The sequence below is a fragment of the Pseudophryne corroboree genome (genome assembly GCF_028390025.1).
Source record: "Pseudophryne corroboree isolate aPseCor3 chromosome 11 unlocalized genomic scaffold, aPseCor3.hap2 SUPER_11_unloc_6, whole genome shotgun sequence".
In the NCBI taxonomy this organism is placed as follows: Eukaryota; Metazoa; Chordata; class Amphibia; order Anura; family Myobatrachidae; genus Pseudophryne; species Pseudophryne corroboree.
In genome coordinates, this window is record NW_026967482.1 from 272613 (window position 1) to 296841 (window position 24229).

A 24229-nucleotide genomic window follows, 5' to 3' on the forward strand; every position below is an offset into this window, starting at 1 on the left:
CTTACGTCCTAGAGGATGCTGGGGACTCCGTAAGGACCATGGGGATTATACCAAAGCTCCAAACCGGGCGGGACGGGAGAGTGCGGATGACTCTGCAGCACCGATTGAGCAAACATGAGGTCCTCATCAGCCATGGTATCAAACTTATAGAATTTTGCAAAGGTGTTTGAACCCGACCAAGTAGCAGCTCGGCAAAGCTGTAAAGCCGTGACGCCTCGGGCAGCCGCCCAAGAAGAGCCCACCTTCCTAGTGGAATGGGCCTTTACCGAATTTGGTAACGGCAATCCAGCCGTAGAATGAGCCTGCTGAATCGTGTTACAGATCCAGCTAGCAATAATCTGCTTAGAAGCAGGAGCGTCAACTTTGTTGGCTGCATACAGGACAAACAGTGCCTCTGTTTTCCTAACCCGAGCCGTTCTGGCTACGTAAATTTTTAAGGCCCTGACTACATCAAGGGACTTGGAATCCTCCAAGTCACTCGTAGCCACCGGCACCACAATAGGTTGGTTCATATGAAACGATGAAACCACCTTAGGCAAAAATTGAGGACGTGTCCTCAACTCTGCTCTATCCACATGGAAAATCAGATAGGGGCTTTTGTGAGACAAAGCCGCCAATTCGGACACCCGCCTTGCAGATGCCAAGGCCAACAACATGACCACCTTCCAAGTGAGAAATTTTAATTCCACTGTTTGAAGAGGCTCAAACCAGTGAGATTTTAGGAACCGTAACACCACGTTAAAGTCCCATGGTGCCACTGGGGGCACAAAAGGAGGCTGGATGTGCAGCACTCCCTTTACAAAAGTCTGGACTTCTGGGAGAGAAGCCAATTCCTTCTGAAAGAATATAGATAGGGCCGAAATCTGCACCTTAATGGAGCCTAATTTCAGGCCCATATCTACTCCAGTCTGTATAAAGTGGAGAAAACAGCCCAAGTGGAAATCTTCCGTAGGAGCATTCTTGGCTTCACACCAAGATACATACTTCCTCCAGATACGGTGATAGTGTTTCGCCGTCACCTCCTTCCTAGCCTTTATCAGAGTAGGGATGACTTTCTCCGGAATACCTTTCCCAGCTAGGATTCGGTGTTCAACCGCCATGCCGTCAAACGTAACCGCGGTAAGTCTTGGAATACGCAGGGCCCCTGCTGCAACAGGTCCTCCCTGAGAGGAAGAGGCCATGGATCTTCTGTGAGCATCTCCTGAAGATTGGAATACCAGGCCCTTCGAGGCCAATCTGGAACAATGAGTATTGTCTGTACTCTTTTTCGTCTTATGATTCTCAATATTTTTGAGATGAGAGGAAGAGGAGGGAACACATAGACGACTGAAACACCCATGGTGTCACCAGGGCGTCTACCGCTACTGCCTGAGGGTCCCTTGACCTGGCACAATACCTCCGAAGCTTCTTGTTGAGGTGTGACGCCATCATGTCTATTTGAGGAAGTCCCCAAAGACTTGTGATCTCTGCAAAAACTTCTTGATGAAGTCCCCACTCACCTGGATGGAGATCGTGTCTGCTGAGGAAGTCTGCTTCCCAGTTGTCCACTCCCGGAATGAAGACTGCTGACAGAGCGCTTATGTGATTTTCTGCCCAGCGAAGAATCCTGGTGGCTTCCGCCATTGCCACTCTGCTCCTTGTCCCGCCTTGGCGGTTTACATGAGCCACTGCTGTGACGTTGTCAGATTGAATCAGAACCGGTAGGTCGCGAAGAAGATTCTCCGCTTGACGTAGGCCGTTGTATATGGCCCTTAATTCTAGAATGTTGATGTGTAGACAAGCCTCCTGGCTTGACCATAGTCCCTGAAAATGTCTTCCTTGAGTGACTGCTCCCCATCCTCGGAGGCTCGCGTCCGTGGTCACCAGAGCCCAGTCTTGAATGCCGAACCTGCGACCCTCTAGAAGGTGAGCACTCTGCAGCCACCACAGGAGAGACACCCTGGCCCTGGGGGACAGGCTTATTTTCTGATGAATTTGAAGATGGGACCCGGACCACTTGTCTAGGAGGTCCCACTGAAATGTCCTCGCATGAAACCTGCCGAAGGGGATGGCCTCGTAGGTCGCCATCATTTTTCCCATTACTCGAGTGCATTGATGAACTGACACTCTGTTCGGTTTTAACAGGTCTCCGACCATGTTCTAGAGTTCCTGGGCTTTTTTCCTTGGGAGAAAAACCCTCTTTTGTTCCGTGTCCAGAATCATGCCTAAGAACGACAGCCGAGTCGTTGGAACCAACTGTGACTTTGGTAGGTTTAGAATCCAGCCATGTTGCTGGAGCACTCTCAGGGAGAGCGACACGCTTATCCGCAACTGATCTCTCGATCTCGCTTTTATCAGGAGATCGTCCAAGTACGGGATAATTGTGACTCCCTGCCTGCGCAGGAGCACCATCATTTCCGCCATTACCTTGGTGAAAATCCTCGGGGCCGTGGAAAGCCCAAACGGCAACGTCTGAAACTGGTAATGACAGTCCTGTACAGCGAATCTCAGGTATGCCTGATAAGGGGGATATATGGGGACATGAAGGTATGCATCCTTTATGTCCAGTGACACCATAAAATCCTCCCTTCCAGGCTGGAGATAACTGCCCAGAGCGATTCCATCTTGAATTTGAACTTTTGCAAGTACAGGTTTAGGGATTTTAGATTTAGAATGGGTCTGACCGAGCCATCCGGTTTCGGAACCACAAACAGGGTTGAATATTACCCCTTCCCCTGTTGAACTAGGGGAACCTTGACAATCACTTGCTGTTGACACTGCTTTTGAATTGCAGCTAAAACTATCTCCCTTTCTGGGGGAGAAGTTGGTAAAGCCGATTTGAAAAATCGGCGCGGAGGCACCTCTTCGAATTCCAGCTTTTAGCCCTGGGATACAGTTTCCATCGCCCAAGGATCCACGTCTGACTGAACCCAGACGTGACTGAAGAGTCGAAGACGTGCCCCCACCGGCGCAGACTCCCTCAGTGGAGCCCCAGCGTCATGCGGTGGATTTAGTAGAAGCCGGGGAGGACTTCTGCTCCTGGGAACTAGCCGTGGCAGGCATTCTTTTCCCTTTACCCTTACCTCTGGCGATAAAGGAAGAGCCCCGACCTCTTCTGGATTTATGCGACCGAAAGGACTGCATCTGATATTGTGGTGTTTTCTTTTGCTGTGGGGGAACATAAGGCAAAAAAGTAGATTAACCCGCGGTAGCTGTGGAAACCAGGTCCGCGAGACCATCCCCAAATAACACCTCACCCTTGTAAGGCAAAACTTCCATATGCCTCTTTGAGTCGGCATCACCCGTCCATTGGCGGGTCCATAGGGCTTGCCTAGCAGAAATCGCCATGGCGTTCGCTCTTGAATCTAGTAGCCCAACGTCTCTCTGAGCGTCTCTCATATATAAGACTGCGTCTTTAATGTGACCTAAGGTCAATAAAATGGTATCCCTATCTAGGGTATCAATATCAGCTAACAAGGTATCTGTCCAAGCTGCTACAGCACTACAAACCCAAGCCGATGCTATTGCCAGTCTGAGTAAAGCACCCGTATGTGAATAAATTGATTTTAAGGTAGTTTCCTGTCTGCGATCAGCAGGATCCTTGAGGGCCGCCGTGTCTGGAGACGGTAGCGCCACCTTCTTGGACAAGCGCGTTAAAGCCTTGTCCACCCTGGGCGAGGATTCCCACCGTATCCTGTCCTGTGCAGGGAAAAGATACGCCATAATAATTCTCTTGGGAATGTGCAGTTTTTTGTCTGGAGTTTCCCAAGCTTTTTCAAATAACGCGTTCAGCTCATGAGATGGGGGAAAGGTTACCTCAGGTTTCTTTTCCTTAAACATGTGTACCCTCGTGTCAGGGACAGAGGGGTCCTCTGTGATATGCAAAACATCTTTTATTGCAATAATCATATAATGAATACTTTTGGCCACCCATGGGTGTAACCTCGCTTCATCGTAGTCGACACTGGAGTCAGAATCCGTGTCGGTATCAGTGTCTGCTACTTGGGACAGGGGACGTTTCTGAGACCCTGAAGGGCCCTGTGACACAGTCAAATCATTGATTGACTCCCTGTTTTATCCATGGACTCTGCTTTGTCCAATCTCTTATGTAATAAAGCCACATTTGCATTTAAAACATTCCACATATCTAACCAATCAGGTGTCGGCGTTGCCGACGGAGACACCACAATCATCTGCTCCACCTCCTCCTTAGATGAGCCTTCCGCTTCAGACATGCCTACACAGACGTACCGACACTCCCACACACTCAGGGATATATATCTATATGGAGACAGTCCCCCACAAGGCCCTTTGGAGAGACAGAGAGAGAGTATGCCAGCACACACCCCAGCACCACCGGACACTGGAATAAAATCCCAGTTAGTATTCAGCGCTTTTTATATAAATACACTCACTGCGCCAATAAAATGTGCCCCCCCCCCCTCTTTTTTGCCCTCTGTAACCTTGTTCAGCAGGGGTGAGTCCGGGGAGCAGCTTCTCAGCAGTGTGCTGTGGAGAAAATGGCGCTGGTTAGTGCTGGAGGACCAAGCTCCGCCCCCTCACCGGCGGGCTTCGGTCCCGCTCAAATTATTTATACTGGCGGGGTTTTATTAATATACTGCCTCTGCAGTATCTACTGTACATGCCAGTGTCCCTAGAGGTTTTTATTGCTGCCCAGGGCGCCCTGCACCCTTACAGTGCCCGCTGTGTGTGTCTGTGTGGGAGCAATGGCTACCTCAGTGAAGATCTGAAGTCTTCTGCCGCCTCTGAAGTCTTCTTTTCTTCTTAGTACTCACCCGGCTTCTATCTTCCGGCTCTGTGACGAACGGCGGGGGGAGACCTGCGTTCCGACTCCCTCTGGAGCTAATGGTGTCCAGTAGCCTAAGAAGCAGGACCTAGCTTCAGAGAGTAGGGCTGCTTCTCTCTCCTCAGTCCCATGATGCAGGGAGTCTGTTGCCAGCAGTGCTCCCTGAAAATAAAAAACCTAACAAAAGTCTTTTACAGAGAAACTCAGGAGAGCTCCCTGTAATGCACCCAGTCTCCTCTGGGCACAGGATCTAACTGAGGTCTGGAGGAGGGGCATAGAGGGAGGAGCCAGTGCACACCCATACTGAAGTCTTTAGAGTGCCCATGTCTCCTGTGGAGCCCGTCTATACCCCATGGTCCTTACGGAGTCCCCAGCATCCTCTAGGACGTAAGAGAAACACAGGATTTCCCAATCAGCCTGTGTGTATGGCACTGTAGGAGTAGGTCCTGGGCTACGTACAGACTGGAAAATCATTCCATGGTGAGTGAGGTGTGAACGGATTTGCAGCTGACCGCTGTCTGGTGGAATTTTCGCACGGCGTACACATACATTCGCACACTTGCACAGGGCAGGTTCTACACTCTCCCTGGGCGGAGACTATCTGATCGCAGACCGCTGCAGCACCGCGATCAGGTCTGAATAGGGCCCTCTGTCCTAGCAGGTGCACGGGAGTACTCATTACTCACTGACACGTGATAATATCCACAGGTGCACGGGAGTACTCATTACTCACTGACACGTGATAATATCCACAGGTGCACGGGAGTACTCATTACTCATGGACACGTGATAATATCCACAGGTGCACGGGAGTACTCATTACTCACTGACACGTGATAATATCCACAGGTGCACGGGAGTACTCATTACTCACTGACACGTGATAATATCCACAGGTGCACGGGAGTACTCATTACTCACTGACACGTGATAATATCCACAGGTGCACGGGAGTACTCATTACTCACTGACACGTGATAATATCCACAGGTGCACGGGAGTACTCATTACTCACTGACACGTGATAATATCCACAGGTGCACGGGAGTACTCATTACTCACTGACACGTGATAATATCCACAGGTGCACGGGAGTACTCATTACTCACTGACACGTGATAATATCCACAGGTGCACGGGAGTACTCATTACTCACTGACACGTGATAATATCCACAGGTGCACGGGAGTACTCATTACTCACTGACACGTGATAATATCCACAGGTGCACGGGAGTACTCATTACTCACTGACACGTGATAATATCCACAGGTGCACGGGAGTACTCATTACTCACTGACACGTGATAATATCCACAAGTGGAGCTAATTATTTCATTTGTGAGTCCTGTGATGAGACCTGGAACACATGCACTGTTTGTGGTCCGGAGGACAGAGCCTGAGAACCTATGGAAAAGAAGGTATGCGTTTCAAAAAACCACCCGTCGGGATCCTGGTGGTAGTAATACAGACGCCGAAATCCCGACAGAGGTACAATGCCGCCGCCGGAATACCAGCGAGGTAGGTGATTCTCCCTCTGAGTGCCCACGACACCCACAGAGGGAGAATAGAACCGCAGGTGGCCTCCATGTGCTCGCCCAACTGCCGGAATTCTGGCGGATGGGATGACGCTGTCGGTATAGTTACTGATCCTGAATAGAAAGACCTCGCCCTATACACATGCAAGGCATAGAAAATAACTGGGGGAAAGAAGAATACATTTGGCTTCAGGTAGGTCAAAAATATAAATAAAAGCACAGGTCAGGGAACATATTTCAATGGGTGTGGTTCATCAAATCGACAGTGTCTAGGTCGACAATGTTTAGGTCGACCACTATAGGTCGACAGTCACTAGGTCGACATGTGCTAGGTCGACAGGTCTAAAGGTCGACATGAGTTTTTCACTTTTTTTTTTCTTTTTTTGAATTTTTTCATACTTAACCATCCACGTGGACTACGATTGGAACGGTAAAGTGTGCCAAGCGAAGGCACCATGCCCGAAGCATGGCGAGCGAAGCGAGCCATGCGAGGGGACGCGGTGCACTAATTTGGGATCCCGGTCACTCTACGAAGAAAACTACACCAAAAAAAAAAAAAAAAAATCCTCATGTCGACCTTTAGACCTGTCGACCTAGCACATGTCGACCTAGAAACCCTGTCGACCTTCCATCCATGTCGACCTAGTGACTGCCGACCTATAGTGGTCGACCTAAACATTGTCGACCTAGACACTGTCGATCTTTAGACCGGATCCCATTTCAACACCACGTCCACAAAAATGTCAACACTTTCATTTCGTCCGCATTTTACATGTCAACACAATAGCGTTGACGGGACATTGTTCGGTTTATATTCAGGGTCAGGTTTAAAAATGAAAACATGGTACGGTGGCAACAAAACGAACATGTAAACATTCAGACTGCCGACATTCAGAACATGACGACATTTTGGTGAACACAATGTAAATGAGGACTTTTCCCAGCACACGGGGGACAGAGACTTATACCTTGTAATAGAAGGACTCGCTGCAATGTTTACATTGGTACTTCATGGTCTTGCAATGGTTTATCATATGGTTCTCCAAGTGGCCGCTACTCTCCGCTATGTGCTCACAGATAGGACACTGGTAAGGCTGCCTCTGGCGATGAACCCGCAGGTGCTGCTTTATGTAACCCTTATTGTCACTGGTGTAATGGCACAGGCGGCACCTGTAAGGGCGTTCCACATCGGGCAGATATTCCACAAGGTTACTGCCTGGGCCGAGCTCCATGGTGGACTCGCTCTGGGCGTTGTCCTGTAACTCTTTCAGAATGTCGTCGTCCGTAGCGTTCTGATCTGTGCGCTCTCTCAGCTTCTCAATCACCTTCAGCAAAGACATGCTTATGCCCATTTTTATAGGGGTCTCTGTAAGTTGGCTTTTCTCCTGCACTTCCGTCTTGATAAGGGCATTACAAGACTCTGGAACCTTCGAAGACTCGACCTTGGGGCATGTCACGTAGGTTGCGTCACTATCTCGCTGCCCAGTGTCTGGATCTATAGATTTAGTATCGTGGATGAGCCGCAGACTAGTCTTGGGGCATTCTACCACTCGGATAGGCATGGTGACTAGCGCCTCAGCAGCCAATGAGTGCAGCCTCAAGCACTCAGAGTTAGTCCTCCTCCGCACCGGAGGAGAATTCTCATTGGATCCCTGAAAGTCGGCGCTGTTCTTCCCAGTGTTACTCCATCCTATTATAATCTCTTCACTCCCTACGTCACTTCTGTCTGCATGAAAAGCTTCCACCAATCCTGCAGGCTGGGAGTCGTGCGGGACCATCTTTTTCACGCCCACTTCAGTGGTTATCAGGAAGGGTTTCTGTGCACCAGGCTCTTCAGCACCAGGCAAACGTTCCACAATCACGTTCACGTGGCCCTTTGTGTTTTGGCTACAGTGAATTATTTTCTGGGCGGAGGACAGGAGACTCTCTCTAAGCAAGTTATCTTGATCGGTTTCCGATAGAGCATCCTCGACAACTATGACTTCCGTCGAGGGAGCCAGGGCAGTCGATGGGTCAAGGATTTCAGTCCTTTTCACCTGCGCATCAATTGGCACAGAGCAGCGCTCCTGAACTGGCACACCTGCAGATATGTACCCGTGTTGCTTAAGGTCAAGGTTTTCGGACAGCACCGATTCGCTCCCCTGTGGCGTATGAGCCACAGTAGAATCTGGTAAACCTGCAGACTCGTTCTCTTCTTCAAATATAGGGTACGTACAGTCGACCTCTCCGGCGTGTTTCCAGGCATGGGTCTTTAACATTCGCTGTTGGCCACAGGTGTATCTGCAGATGAGGCACCTGTACAGGCCATACGACTCATAGGCGTACCATTTTTTCCGCACTGGCTCGGGAAAGTTCGGACATGGGGAGAGCGGCTTGTCTTCCTGGGGCTGATCTTTCAGCTGTGAAGGAGCGCTGACTTCGTTCTCGCAGTGCGTTTTAATATGAGCTTCCAGCTCGCTGTGGTTTTTAAAAGTCAAGTGGCAATCTGAGCACATGAGGATGATTTCGTTATGCTGCCCGTGATTTTTCACGTGAATGGTGAGGACCTCAAAGGAAGGCGAGATGAACTTGCAGAGACTGCACTGGTAGAACATCACTTTCCTATTGCTGGGTGGAGAGCTGCCTGTTGGGCTGTGGATGGCAGAATCTTCTTCCTTGATCTTCTTGGGGCAGAGGTTCCCCAGCCCGGCTGCCAGTGATGATGGCAGATCACATGGAGCATCCTCCGGGTATGGACGTTTTATCCTGTCCGTACTTCTGCTGGATTCTTCTCTGTTCACCATCGCTGAGAGTTTCTGGATCACGTTAATCAGAGGGTCGTTGCATTGTTGTTTGGTCTCCGCTGTGCGCATCAGCAGGAGTTTAGCCTCAGGAACCAAGCGATCTGCACATGCTTCTACTTTTGGCGTTTGTACCCCAGCGCTTTTCTCGTTTTCCATCACACCTAAGTCAGGGAAGAGAACAGATTTAAAAAAAGGTGAATGACTGAATCAAAATAAAATACAACTCTAGCACTATCCTCCTTTATTTATAGAACGCTGACAAAATGGAGGGGAATGTGACGCAAATAAGTTCTATCTAACGATATGAACCATGAGGTACCTATGACCTTGCACAAAGTATCTTACAATCCAATAGGTGGGGGAACAAAGGTCACTCAAGGCAGCGGAATAACAACTGTACCCCAATGTCACCCACCAGTAATAAAGCAGCCACTGGCGACCAGATTTCTAGCTGCCAGTCTGACTGAGCGGAGACAGTGGATGAGCCCACCTATGGATTATAAGCTCGAGAGCAGGACCCTCTTACCTCTTTGTCAGTCGGTTATTTACCCAGTCTTGTGTTTAGTTCCCAGTTGTAAAGAGAATGGAATACGTCGGCACTACAGTAAATACTGATAAATAAATTGGCTAATAGACTAGATTCCTTCTCATTACAGAACTGTAAAACCCCCCGCTCAACATTTACATAGAACTAGACTAACGTTTTCTTTTATCAAGCTATCCTCAGACAGAAAATGATAATGGTGACCACAATAAGCTCAATAACTAGGAGAAAAGGAGATTTATGGTAAGACTTACCATAGTTAAATCTCTTTCAGCGAGGTACACTGGTATTCCACAGGGAATAACATCGGGGTGTAGAGTTGGATCTTGATCCAAAGCACCAACAGGCTAAAGCTTTGACTGTTCCCAGAATGCATTGCATGGCCTCCTCTATATCCCCGCCTCCGGACACTGGAGCTCAGTTTCGTTAACCAGTCCAATGCAGGAGCAGGTAAGAGAGAGACGGCAGATTTTAGTTACATAGAACCACATTCTCACGACAGGAGAAGGTATCAGCGGCTAATGCCATATAAACCCAAAGAAGCTAAGTGCGTCAGGGTGGGCACCCTGTGGAATACAGTGTACCTCGCAGTAAGAGATTTAACGATGGTAAGTTCTTACCATAAATCTCCTTTTCTGCAGCGGCGTACACTGGGTTCCACAGGGAATAACATCAGGGATGTCCTAAAGCAGTTCCTCATGGGAGAGGACACACTGTAGCGGGCACAAGAACCCGGCGTCTAAAGGAAGCATCCTGGGAGGCGGAAGTATCAAAGGCATAGAACCTGATGAACGTGTTCACTGAGGACCACGTAGCCGCCTTGTACAATTGTACAGCGGACGTGCCACGGCGAGCCGCCCAAAAAGGTCCAACAGACCGAGTAGAATGGGCCTTGATAGCAGCAGAAGCTGGGGTCCAGCCTGTACATAAGCATGTGCAATCACCATTCTAATCCATCTGGCCAAGGTTTGCTTATTCACAGGCCAGCCACGTTTATGAAAACCAAAAAGAACAAAGAGAATCAGATCTCCTAAGGGAGGCAGTCCTCTCTACGTAAATATGGAGAGCCCGTACCACATCCAAAGACCGCTCTTTGGAGGATAAACCAGAAGAGATAAAGGCCGGAACCACAATCTCTTGGTTAAGGTGCAAAGATGATACCACCTTAGGTACATAACCAGGGCGAGTTCAAAGAACTGCCCAGTCACGGTGAAAAATAAGAAAGGGTGGACGACAGGACAAGGCGCCTAAGTCCGACACTCTTCTAGCAGAGGCAACAGCCAGTAAAAACACGATCTTAAGTGTAAGACATTTAAGACCCACAGACTAAAGAGGTTCAAATGGAGACTCTTGTAGGGCATTTAAGACAACACACAAATCCCATGGAGCCACCGGAGGGACATAGGGAGGTTGAATCCGTAAAACGCCCTGAGTGAAAGTGTGAATGTCAGGAATAGACGTCATTTCTATCTGAAACCACACCGACAAGGCAGATATATGAACCTTGAGGGAGGCCAGACGAAGGCCTAAAACTAGGCCTTCTTGCAGAAAAGCCAAAAGCCTAGAAGTACTGAACGAATAGGCATCATAATTCTTAGCAGCACACCATGTGCAGAGTTCCAGACCCTGTAATAAATCTGTGCAGAAGCCGGAATGCGGGCCTTTAACATAGTTTGAATAACCACCTCGGAGAATCACTTGGCCCTCAGGAGTGACGCTTCAAGAGCCACGCCATCAAAGCCAGTCTGGCCAGGTCCAGATAGAAACAAGGGCCCTGACGAGGAGGTCTGGGCGTTGAGGAAGTAGAAGAGGACGCTCTATCGATAGACCCTGCAGGTCTGAGAACCAATGCCGTCTGGGTCACGCTGGAGCAATTAGAAGTAGTATTCCTCCTTCTTGCTTGAACTTCCGTAGAACCCTGGGCAGGAGTGACACTGGAGGGAACACGTAGGGCAGCCGAAAGTTTCATGGAATTGCCAGTGCGTCCACGAACGCTGCTTGAGGATTCCTTGTCCTTGATCCGAAGACCGGAACCTTGTGATTGTGTCGAGACACCATCAGGTCTACATCTGGTAGGCCCAACTTGCCCACTAGGACTTCCGGATGAAGACTCCACTCTCCGGCGTGAATGTACAGACGACCGAGGAAATCCACTACCCAGTTGAGGACTCCGGGGATGAACACTGCCGATATTGCTGGCAGATGTCGTTCCGCCCAATGTAGGATTTTTGATACTTCCAGCATTGCCATGCGTCTTCGAGTGCCACCTTGATGATTTGTACTCTACCATGTCGAAAGCCAACACGAGGCCTAGTACTTGCATCGCCTAGTGTATCGACACCCTTGGGCGAGAGAGGAAATATCTGATCCTGTCCTGAAATTTCAGGACTTTCTCTGGAGACAGAAACAATCACTGGCTATGTGTGTCCAGTAGTGCCCCCAGGTGCACCATGCTCCCAGCAGGGACCAGCGAGGACCTTTTCCAGTTGATAAGCCACCCGTGGGCTAGTAGGAATTGGACAGTTAGTTCCAGATGACTGAGGAGAACCTCTTGGGAGTTCGCCAGGATCAGCAAGTCATCCAGATAGGGCAGGATCCTGATTCCCTGACGACGGAGATGAGCCGTCATCACGGCCATTACTTTGGTGAAAATCCGAGGGGCCGTGGTCAATCCAAATGGCAGGGCCTGGAGTTGATAATGTAGGTTGCCAACAGCAAACCGCAGATACTGCTGATGCGACATGGCAATAGGAACATGCAGCTAAGTATCCTGTATGTCCAGGGATACCATATAGTCTTTGGGTTCCATGGCCAGCACTATAGAGCGCAGAGTTTCCATATGGAATTTGGACACTTTCATAAATTTGTTCAATGATTTGAGGTTGAGTATAGGCCGGAAGGACCCATTTGGCTTCGGAACTAGAAACAGGGCTGAATAGTATCCCCTGCCTCTCTGAGACAGAGGTACCGGCACTACCACTCCCGTATCCAGGAGGGATTGTACAACCAAGTGTAGAGCTTGCGCTTTTAACGGATCCGCAGGGATAACCGTTGAGCAAAACTGGCGAGGGGGACATCTCTTGAAAAAGATTGCGTACCCGTGAGAGACAACTTCCCGCACCCAGGCGTCCGAAGTGGTCTGTAACTAGGCCTGGGCGAACTGCAGCATGCAGCAGGCTTGTCTTGTTTGGAAGCAGGTTGACGGGGATACGGTCGTTAGGTCGACAGTCATTAAGTTGACCACTGAAGGTCGACATGCATTAGATCGACATGGTCATTAGGTCGACATGTACCAGGTCGACATGAGTCTTTCACTTTTTTTTTCTTTCATTTTTTTAATTTTTCCATACTTGACAATCCACGTGGACAACGACTGGAACGGTAACCTGTGCCGCGCAAAGCGGTAGCAGAGCGAGGTACCTTGCCCGATCGCTCGTCATTTGAGGGGACACTGTGCACTAATTGGGGTTCCCTGTAACTTTACGAAGAAAACTACGCCAAAAAAGTTTTTGAAAATAACCTCATGTCGATATTTTCACCCGTCGACCTAATGCCCATGTAGACATTCAGTGGTCGACCTAGTGACTGTCGACCTAACGACCCGTACCCGGCTGACGGGAGGCCTAGGATTGTTTAGATTTAGGCTTAGTGGTTTTGGAAGCATGCGCCTGTTGCTGATACGCCTGACCCTTTGCCTTCCCTGGAGGTCAAAAGGAACGAAAGGTGGTACTCTTAGCCTTTGGAGCAGAAGGATTAGTACTTGGGAGAAACGCAGTCTTAGCAGTAGCCAAGTCAGTCACATTCTTAAAATGGAGCACCTCCAAGGTCTTTTTGGAGTCCAGGTCCACCTTCCAGGACCTCAACCACAGAATTCGAAGAGCCAGGATAGACGTAGTAGATGCCTTGGCTGCCATAACACCGGCATCAGAAGCCACCTCCTGAATATAGTGGGAGGCAGTGGTAATATAGGACAGGTATTGTCTGGCAGTGTCAGAAAAATCCTGAGGGAGCTCATCCTCTAATGCCTGAACCCATGCTTCAATTCCAGGAGGCTGCTATAGTGGGTCTATGTACAGCACCGGTAAGTGTGTAGACAGACTTCAGGCAACCCTCCACACGCTTATCCGTCGGTTCCTTCAGCGAGGTGACAGTGGTGACCGGCAGAGTAGACGACACAACAAGACGGGCGACACGAGAGTCCACCAGCAGTGGATTTTCCCACTTGTTACTCAACTCCACAGGGATAGGATAATGAGCTAGCATCTTTTTAGACATGGAGAATTTCTTTCCTGGACATGACCAGGATTCCTGACATATGTCAATTAAATGGTCAGAATGTGGCAAGACTACTTTAGCAACCTTCTGACGTCTGATCTTATCAGGTTTCTTAGACGCAGTAGGAGGCTCAATATCATCATCTATTTGAAGAATTAGCTTAATGGCCTCCACTAGGTCAGGAACATCAACCTGTGTTGTAGATTCCTCATCTACTGTATCAGTGTCTGACGGATCAGTATATTCCCCATCCTCATCGGAAGAATCATCCGAAATATTAGTGGATTGTGAGAAAGAAATGGCCCGCTTAGATGACACCTTGGCCCCACAGGGACGTGGGGTGGACTTTTGTCTAACCACAGATTGATTTAATTGTTGTAATTGGGTAGACAGAGTATTAACTACAGGCACAATATGTGGCTGCAATGGCACAGGAGGTCCTACAGGGGGTGTAAGATGTGTCACAAGTGTAGTTAGCATACTTGAGAACGCTGCCCAAGGTGGGTCCTGATTGGCCACAGGTGCTGCAGGTTGACTGGGTGTATGGCAATCAGCGCCTGAGCCAGAAGCTAAAACTTCTCCCTCAGGTAAATCCGTGGCGCCAGTACTGCAGGATGCAGAAGCGTCCGTGGATTTCCCACCCGGTGTGGCAGACATTATAAGGAATGTAGCCCTAGGGCGTAACGGTACAATATAGCCAGACAAACACAATACCTGCAAATACCAAATCGTATATTCTGTGTGACACTCTCTCTCTCTCTCTCTCATAGATAATCTATATCTGGGACCCTGACGCCCTAGACCCCTCAGGGTACAGAATATAGTGATAGTGATACAGCTACAGGCACTCAGTCACATGTACAATGCAGACGTTATTACATAAAACAATAAGACTGCACTGGACTAGTATAACTACATATAGATATGTATGAGTATAGATATAACAATGCACAGTATAGACTGGATGTATATCACAGGGTACTTGTAGTAAATATCCCTGTAGTAATGCACTCTTTCTTAACTAACACTGTCAGCAGACATGTAGAATACTTAGTGTCCTGTAAATGCACAGCGCTAATGAGACATGCGGCTTTACAGAGGAGACATTGCCCAGCAGTCCCAGAATCAGCGCAGCTAGTAGTGAAGATGGCGCCAAAATCACAGTCAGGGAGTGAGGGAGAGAGATGCAGCTCCAGGGCGGGAACATCTGCTGTAGATGGTGCCGGAACTGGGGGAGGGGCTACAGGTCAGCGTCTTATCCCCTCTGCTGGTCCTCACCCCCGGGTACTGTGGAGCCTATAACAAACTGATTTTAGTAAATCCGACCTGTGCTCCCTGCCCTGGTGGATATAGTAGGGTCCCTGTGCAGACCCCCCCCCCCCCCTTCGTCAGTGACCTGCACTGCAGGTACCAACTTACAAACGGAGCTCCACTGCCTGGAGGCGGGGTTATATAGGAGGCGGCGCTATGCATCCTGCATCCTGGGAACAGTCAAAGCTTTAGCCTGATCAAGATCTAACTCTACAGCCCAATGTTATTCCCTGTGGAATACCGGTGTACCCCACTGCAGAGATCACTGGTGGACACTCTGAAAACATGGAGAACAGGCTTAGTAGCATTACAAAGCCCAGCGCCAACATTTAAAGCACAATACAATATCCTGGTGCTATAATAACGGTTATTAAATAAATAAAATAACCAGCACCGCTGGATAATGCTATTTACAAAGGGCTCCCGGGATCAGAGGACCAGAAGTCAAACAGTCCCAGGCGTCCCTTTAGACTGACCATCACAATGGACCTGACTGCATCTGGCTCCCAACTCCATGTGGCTGGATTTGCTGGAAGGAAACGAAAGACCACAAGGACAGAGGCCTGAATATTTAGGTGGGATATCTGAAGATGCAGAGTCGGTGGTGCCGGTGACTGGATCGGCGGCACCAATAGGTGTGGCCAGTTACAAAACCTTTAACCCTTAGCGTCAGGAGGATCTGCGAGCCAAAGACTATAGTGTGTGGACTGGCAAGGCAGAGATTAGCCGAGCATCTCCAAAGTCTGGTTACCATAAAGGTAAAGGCACGTAACTGTGCTTACCATCAGTGATTTACTTAGATTGCCTTGCTCTGCGTGTATTCAATGATTTTCTGCATAAAACAATCTAGTAACGGGTTATTGTGCAGTGGCGACAGTGGGTGACACTGCGTACAGAGACGGGATTGTAACGTTATACGACAGTGTGCACAGCTTTGTGCGATCAGGTGAGAGCCAGCACAAAGGAGCCGTGTACACAGGAAGCACAGCGCCAGCAATACACACACATAAATCACCGGCTATTTGCTTCGGCATTAGTGCAGTCACCCGGTGCAATAACATTTCACTCCTCTAATGATTGACGAAGTCACGCTGGGGTAAAGGGAAAGGAGAAGGGAAAGGGCGCGTGTTGCTGCAGGTCGCTGAGTGTGTCAGGCACCAGGTGACAGGATATGGCCATGTGTTCAACACATCACAAGAACAGAACACGGTGACAGCACCTGTCCCTAGAGGAAATCCAGACCTCTTAGATTGTAAGCTCATGTGACAAGTCCATCATTACCGTCTGTCGCAGGTCATTGTATGTACCGACGCCGGACAGCAGACACAAATCTCGCCTGCCGCCCGGTATTCGCACTAGGGTGGTGGTGGTCCACAGCAGCACCCGAGGGGGAATATAATAGTGTGGCGAGCAAAGACACTCTGCGCTTAATGTCGGGATTTTCGTTCGTCGGGAAATCATACTGAATCCGTTTAGATACGTAAAGCGAACTATTGGGCGCCATAAGAAGGGTGCGATCACAGAGGTGCCCGCGCTATTTGTGCCCAATCAGAGCAACAACTGAACTGATCCATGGGCAGGGAGCCCAAAAAAACAACTGAATTCCCCCATAAACGTGAAGGATCTCTACTGAGGAAAACTAAATACGGGAGTAGGTAATGGGCAGGGACGGGCTGGGGACCAAAATCGGCCCTGGCATGTGCGCGTCAAAAGCACGCACATGCCAGGGGCGCATGGGCATTAAAGACGGGGGCGTGGACTCGCGGCACGCCTCCATTTCTATGGAGACAGGAGGGGAGGGGCCAGACCAGAGAGCCGGAGGGTGCGCACAGCCTATCTGGTTCTCTGTGTGAGAGGATCGGCCCGCCTGGCATTTTCCGGAAGTGCCAGGTGGGCAGTCCGGCCCTGTTGATGGGTTTATCTGCTGCCCTGAATATTACACTTACAGATGTGCCCCCATACAGCCTTCCTGCAGTCACACCAAACAGTCCCTCTTGGCGCGCCAGCTTGCGTGAGAACTTCTGGGAGACTTCTTTTTCACTGAAAATGCGTTGTAGTCGCAACATCATGTGACTAGGACGCACTAGAGAATGTGCTGATTAATTTGATGACACTTGTATATTGTGTGCGACTGAGTATCTGAATCTGTACACAAAGTGCTACAATGTAGCAGCAGCGGCTTTTTCCCAATGTCCAAGTTCTGTTCTGCGCGGTATACAGTCACACACAATATATAAACTACTCCGCACCATCTCCTGGCGCATCCTAATCGCATCGCGCTAAGACAAATTCTGGCAAAAAAAGATGTGAGACCTGGTGGCCCCTCACAGCGGGCATCTTGCGCTCATGGCGTATTGGCGTATTGAGGCTAGATGTAGGAGGAAGCATCTGTAAATAAAAAAATCTCTGATACGCTACCAAATGATTATTTATATCACATTTTCCTAGTTAGCCTGGAAATGTCTCCAAACATATCTATTTCTGGTGCCAGGTACAAAGTACACCGATTACTGCTGCAGGGGTGACAGAAGGATTACCTAAATAATAATAATAAATGGAGGAGGAAACATTCAAATCCAAATCTTGTGTAATGCAATATATGGCTGTATATACCCCTGAATTAGCTGGGTATTTAATTAGCCCTGATACCCGGCACTTTTCAGGGATTATGCTTCAGGTACCCTAAGTATAATCCCCGATAAGTAGCCCTCACAGCCGGCGATAACACATGGGTCCGCATACTTATCCCAGCCCCCGTGTGTTATCGCACAAAAACTAGACCTTTTCCTTCTGAGGAAAAAAAAACAAAAACCTTTTTTTAGCAAGAAAAATGATCGGGGCTAGCTGAATACCCCCCATAATATGTAATAAGGATAAGACATATGAAAAATAAGAATTTACTTACCGATAATTCTATTTCTCATAGTCCGTAGTGGATGCTGGGGACTCCGAAAGGACCATGGGGAATAGCGGCTCCGCAGGAGACTGGGCACAAAGTAAAAGCTTTAGGACTAGCTGGTGTGCACTGGCTCCTCCCCCTATGACCCTCCTCCAAGCCTCAGTTAGGATACTGTGCCCGGACGAGCGTACACAATAAGGAAGGATTTTGAATCCCGGGTAAGACTCATACCAGCCACACCAATCACACCATACAACTTGTGATCTGAACCCAGTTAACAGCATGATAACAGAAGGAGCCTCTGAAAAGATGGCTCACAACAACAATAACCCGATTTTTGTAACAATAACTATGTACAAGTAATGCAGACAATCCGCACTTGGGATGGGCGCCCAGCATCCACTACGGACTATGAGAAATAGAATTATCGGTAAGTAAATTCTTATTTTCTCTAACGTCCTAGTGAATGCTGGGGACTCCGAAAGGACCATGGGGATTATACCAAAGCTCCCAAACGGGCGGGAGAGTGCGGATGACTCTGCAGCACCGAATGAGAGAACTCCTGGTCCTCCTCAACCAGGGTATCAAATTTGTAGAATTTAGCAAACGTGTTTGCCCCTGACCAAGTAGCTGCTCGGCAAAGTTGTAAAGCCGAGACCCCTCGGGCAGCCGCCCAAGATGAGCCCACTTTCCGTGTGGAATGGGCTTTTACAGATTTTGGCTGTGGCAGGCCTGCCACAGAATGTGCAAGCTGAATTGTACTACAAATCCAACGAGCAATCGTCTGCTTAGAAGCAGGAGCACCCAGCTTGTTGGGTGCATACAGGATAAACAGCGAGTCAGATTTTCTGACTCCAGCCGTCCTGGAAACATATATTTTCAGGGCCCTGACTACGTCCAGCAACTTGGAATCCTCCAAGTCCCTAGTAGCCGCAGGCACCACAATAGGTTGGTTTAAGTGAAATGCCGAAAACACCTTAGGGAGAAATTGAGGACGAGTCCTCAATTCCGCCCTGTCCGAATGGAAAATCAGATAAGGGCTTTTACAGGATAAAGCCGCCAATTCTGTGACACGCGCCTGGCCCAGGCCAGGGCCAACAGCATGACCACTTTCCATGTGAGATATTTTAACTCCACAGATTTAAGTGGTTCAAACCAATGTGACTTTTGGAATCCAAAAAAAAAAAAAAACTACATTGAGATCCCAAGTGCCACTGGAGGCACAAAAGGAGGCTGTATATGCAGTACCCCTTTTACAAACGTCTGAACTTCAGGGACTGAAGCTTGTTCTTTTTGGAAGAAAATTGACAGGGCCGAAATTTGAACCTTAATGGACCCCAATTTCAGGCCCATAGACACTCCTGTTTGCAGGAAATGTAGGAATCGACGCAGTCGAATTTCCACCGTCGGGCCTTACTGGCCTCGCACCACGCAACATATTTTCGCCAATTGCGGTGATAATGTTTTTGCGGTTACATCCTTCCTGGCTTTGATCAGGATAGGGATGACTTCATCCGGAATGCCCTTTTTCCTTCAGGATCCGGCGTTCAACCGCCATGCCGTCAAACGCAGCCGCGGTTAGTCTTGGAACAGACAGGGTCCTTGCTGGAGCAGGTCCCTTCTTAGAGGTAGAGGCCACGGATCCTCCGTGAGCATCTCTTGAAGTTCCGGTTACCAAGTCCTTTTTGGCCAATCCGGAGCCACGAATATAGTGCTTACTCCTCACCATCTTATCAATCTCAGTACCTTGGGTATGAGAGGCAGAGGAGGAAACACATACCCTGACTGGTACACCCACGGTGTTACCAGAGCGTCTACAGCTATTGCCTGAGGGTCCCTGGACCTGGCGCAATACCTGTCGAGTTTTTCCCAACGGTTTATAATCCTGTGGAAGACTTCTGGGTGAAGTCCCCACTCTCCCCGGGTGGAGGTCGTGCTGGGGAAGTCTACTTCCCAGTTGTCCACTCCCGGAATGAATACTGCTGACAGTGCTATCCCATGATTTTCCGCCCAGCGAAGAATCCTTGCAGCTTCTGTCATTGCCCTTCTGCTTCTTGTGCCACCCTGTCTGTTTACGTGGGTGACTGCCGTGATGTTGTCCGACTGGATCAACACCGGCTATCCTTGAAGCAAAGGTCTTGCTAAGCTTAGAGCATTGTAAATGTCCCTTAGCTTCAGGATATTTATGTGAAGTGATGTCTCCAGGCTTGACCATAAGTCCTGGATATTCCTTCCCTGTGTGACTGCTCCCCAGCCTCGCAGGCTGGCATCCGTGGTTACCAGGACCCAGTCCTGTATGCCGAATCTGCGGCCCTCTAGAAGATGAGCACTCTGCAACCACCACAGGAGGGACACCCTTGTCCTTGGTGACAGGGTTATCCGCTGATGCATCTGAAGATGCGACCCGGACCATTTGTCCAGCAGGTCCCACTGGAAAGTTCTTGCGTGGAATCTGCCGAATGGGATTGCTTCGTAGGAAGCCCCCATTTTACCCAGAACCCTTGTGCATTGATGCACTGAGACTTGGCTCGGTTTGAGGAGGTTCCTGACTAGCTCGGATAACTCCCTGGCTTTCTCCTCCGGGAGAAACACCTTTTTCTGGACTGTGTCCAGGATCATCCCTAGGAACAGAAGACACGTCGACGGAACCAGCTGCGATTTTGGAATATTGAGAATCCAATCGTGCTGCCGCAACACTATCTGAGATAGTGCTACACCGACCTCCAACTGTTCCCTGGATCTTACCCTTATCAGGGAATCGTCCAAGTAAGGGATAACTAAAATTCCCTTCCTTCGAAGGAACATCATCATTTCGGCCATTACCTTGGTAAAGACCCGGGGTGCCGTGGACCATCCCTACGGCAGCGTCTGAACTGATAGTGACAGTTCTGTACCATAAACCTGAGGTACCCTTGGTGAGAAGGGTAAATTTTGACATGAAGGTAAGCATCCTTGATGTCCCGAGACATCATGTAGTCCCCTTCTTCCAGGTTCGCAATCACTGCTCTGAGTGACTCAATCTTGAATTTGAACCTCTGTATGTAAGTGTTCAAAGATTTTAGATTTTAGAATCGGTCTCACCGAGCCGTCTGGCTTCGGTACCACAATAGTGTGGAATAATACCCCGTTCCCTGTTGCAGGAGGGGTACCTTGATTATCACCTGCTGGGAATACAGCTTGTGAATGGCTTCCAAAACTGCCTCCCTGTCAGAGGGAGACGTCGGTAAAGTCAACTTTTGGAAACGGCGAGGGGGAGACGTCTCGAATTCCAATATGTACCCCTGAGATATTACCTGAAGGATCCAGGGGTCTACTTGCGAGTGAGCCCACTGCGCACTGAAATTCATTGAGAACGGGCCCCCACCGTGCCTGAGCTTGTAAAGCCCTAGCGTCATACTGAGGGCTTGGCAGAGGCTGGAAAGGGTTTCTGTTCCTGGGAACTGGCTGATCTCTGCAGCCTTTTTCCTCTCCCTCTGTCACGAGCAGAAAAGAGGAACCTTTTGTCCGCTTGCCAACAAAGGACTGCGCCTGATAATACGGCGTCTTATTTTGAGAGGCGACCTGGGGTACAAACGTGGATTTCCCAGCTGTTGCCGTGGCCACCAGGTCTAAAAGACCGACCCCAAATGTCCCCTTCCAAATGACGTTTGGAATCCGCATCACCTGACCATTTTACTGGTAGAATTGGACAACGCACTTATACTTGATGCCAGTCGGCAATTATTCCGCTGTGCATCATGCATATATAGAAATGCATCTTTTAAATGCTCTATAGGCAATAATATACTATCCTTATCTAGGATATCAATATTTCCAGTCAGGGAATCCGACCATGCCAACCCAGCACTGCACCTCCAGGCTGAGGCGATAGCTGGTCGCAGTATAACACCAGTATGTGTGTAAATACCTTTTTTTTTTTTTTTTTGGATACCCTCCTGCTTTCTATCAGCAGGATCCTTAAGGGCGGCCATCTCATGAGAGGGTAGAGCCCTTGTTCTTACAAGCGTGTGAGCGCCTTATCCCCCCTAGGGGGTGTTTCCCAATGCATCCTAACCTCTGGCGGGAAAGGGTATGCAGCCAATACTTTTTAAGAAATTATTAATTGTTATCGGGGGGAAACCCACGCATCATCACACATTTTATTTCTCAGATTCAGGAAAACTACAGATAGTTTTTCCCTCACCGAACATAATACCCCTTTTTTGGTGGTACTCGTATTATCAGAAATGTATAAAACATTTTCCATTGTCTCAATCATGTAACGTGTGGCCCTACTGGAAATCACGGTTGTCTCTTCACCGTCGACACAGGAGTCAGTATCCGTGTCGGCGTCTGTATCTGCCATCTGCCTGACGGCCTATGAGACGTCTGGACAGGCACAAGCTGAGTAGCCGGCTGTCTCATGTCAACCACTGTTTTTTTATATAGAGCTGACACTGTCACGTAATTTTCAACAGTACATCCATTCAGGTGTCGACCCCTAGGGGGTGACATCACTGTTACAGACACTCTGCTCCGCCTCCACATCATTTTCCTCCTCATACATGTCGACACACACGTACCGACACCCAGCACACACACAGGGAATGCTCTGATAGAGGACAGGACCCACTTAGCCCTTTGGGGAGACAGAGGGAGAGTTTGCCAGCACACACCAGAGCGCTATATATGTATAGGGACAACCTTACAATAAGTGTCTATCCCTTATAGCTGCTTATATCTGTTATTTTGCCAAATAAGTGCCCCCCTCTCTTTTTTACCCTGTTTCTGTAGTTGCAGGATGCAGGGGAGATTCTGGGAGCCTTCCTACCAGCGGAGCTGTGTGGGAAAAATGGCGCTGTGTGCTGAGGAGATAGGCCCCGCCCCCTTCACGGCGGGCTCTTCTCCCGCTTTTTACTGGAAAACTGGCAGGGGTTAAATACATCCATATAGCCCAGGAGCTATATGTGATATATTTTTCGCCAACTAAGGTAAATTCATTGCTTCCCAGGACGCGCCCCCCCCCCCCCAGCGTCCTGCACCCTCAGTGACCGGAGTGTGAAGTGTGCTGAGAGCAATGGCGCACAGCTGCAGTGCTGTGCGCTACCTTATGAAGACAGGAAAGTCTTCTGCCGCCGATTTATGGACCTCTTCTTGCTTCAGCATCTGTAAGGGGGCCGGCGGCGCGGCTCCGGGACCCATCCATGGCTGGGCCTGTGATCGTCCCTCTGGAGCTAATGTCCAGTAGCCTAAGAAACCCAATCCACTCTGCACGCAGGTGAGTTCGTTTCTCTCCCCTAAGTCCCTCGATGCAGTGAGCCTGTTGCCAGCAGGTCTCACTGAAAATAAAAAACCTATTTAAACTTTTACTCTAAGCAGCTCAGGAGAGCCACCTAGATTGCACCCTTCTCGTTCGGGCACAAAATCTTAACTGAGGCTTGGAGGAGGGTCATAGGGGGAGGAGCCAGTGCACACCAGCTAGTCCTAAAGCTTTTACTTTGTGCCCAGTCTCCTGCGGAGCCGCTATTCCCCATGGTCCTTTCGGAGTCCCCAGCATCCACTAGGACGTTAGAGAAAGGTAAATCCTCATGGGAACACACCTGTGCAACGCATTTAGTGAAACTGCAGCGCTACTGGAGGGGCCAATCAGAAAGACGAAATAAAACATCTCAAGGGTAAAATGATCTGTACTCTGTAGGTGAATTTGACGGCAAGGCGGTAACAATCCGCGAGAGTAACCACAGACTGCAATAGTTGTCCATTAAGAAGTGAGGAGCGGCGCAGTTCCCCTTTCTGTTCCTGTAATAACCCCACAGAAGTAACCGCTGACTGATGTGAGGTTGGCTGGAGGTCAGGACTTTCTCACCTACGCTGCAGTGTTACTTCCATAAAAGGGAAACTCTCCCCTCACTGCATGGAAAAGCCGCTTTTGTATTCTTCCCTCTAGCTGGGACAGACCCCTGTGCCTCACTTTCTCCAATGCTCTCGTCTGTTTAGCTTTCCCAACGCTCTATGAAAAGTGGCTTCGACGCAGAATGACTTCAGAAATCCTCCATTTATTTTAGCATGTGCTGCATTAACTCTAGGAAGCTTGTTACGTTTCTGATTACCTAGC

General features: G+C 49.1%; 1 protein-coding gene across 2 annotated transcripts in view; it reads right to left on the reverse strand.

Annotated features, from left to right (window-relative positions):
• Positions 1-24229, reverse strand: part of ZNF507 (zinc finger protein 507) — a 67240-nt gene that overhangs the window by 25133 nt on the left and 17878 nt on the right. For both annotated transcript variants that reach the window (XM_063948702.1, XM_063948701.1), the window contains exon 2: positions 7292-9267. In XM_063948702.1, coding sequence (XP_063804772.1) covers positions 7292-9267 — 1976 coding nt within the window. The remainder of the gene's footprint in view (positions 1-7291; positions 9268-24229) is intronic.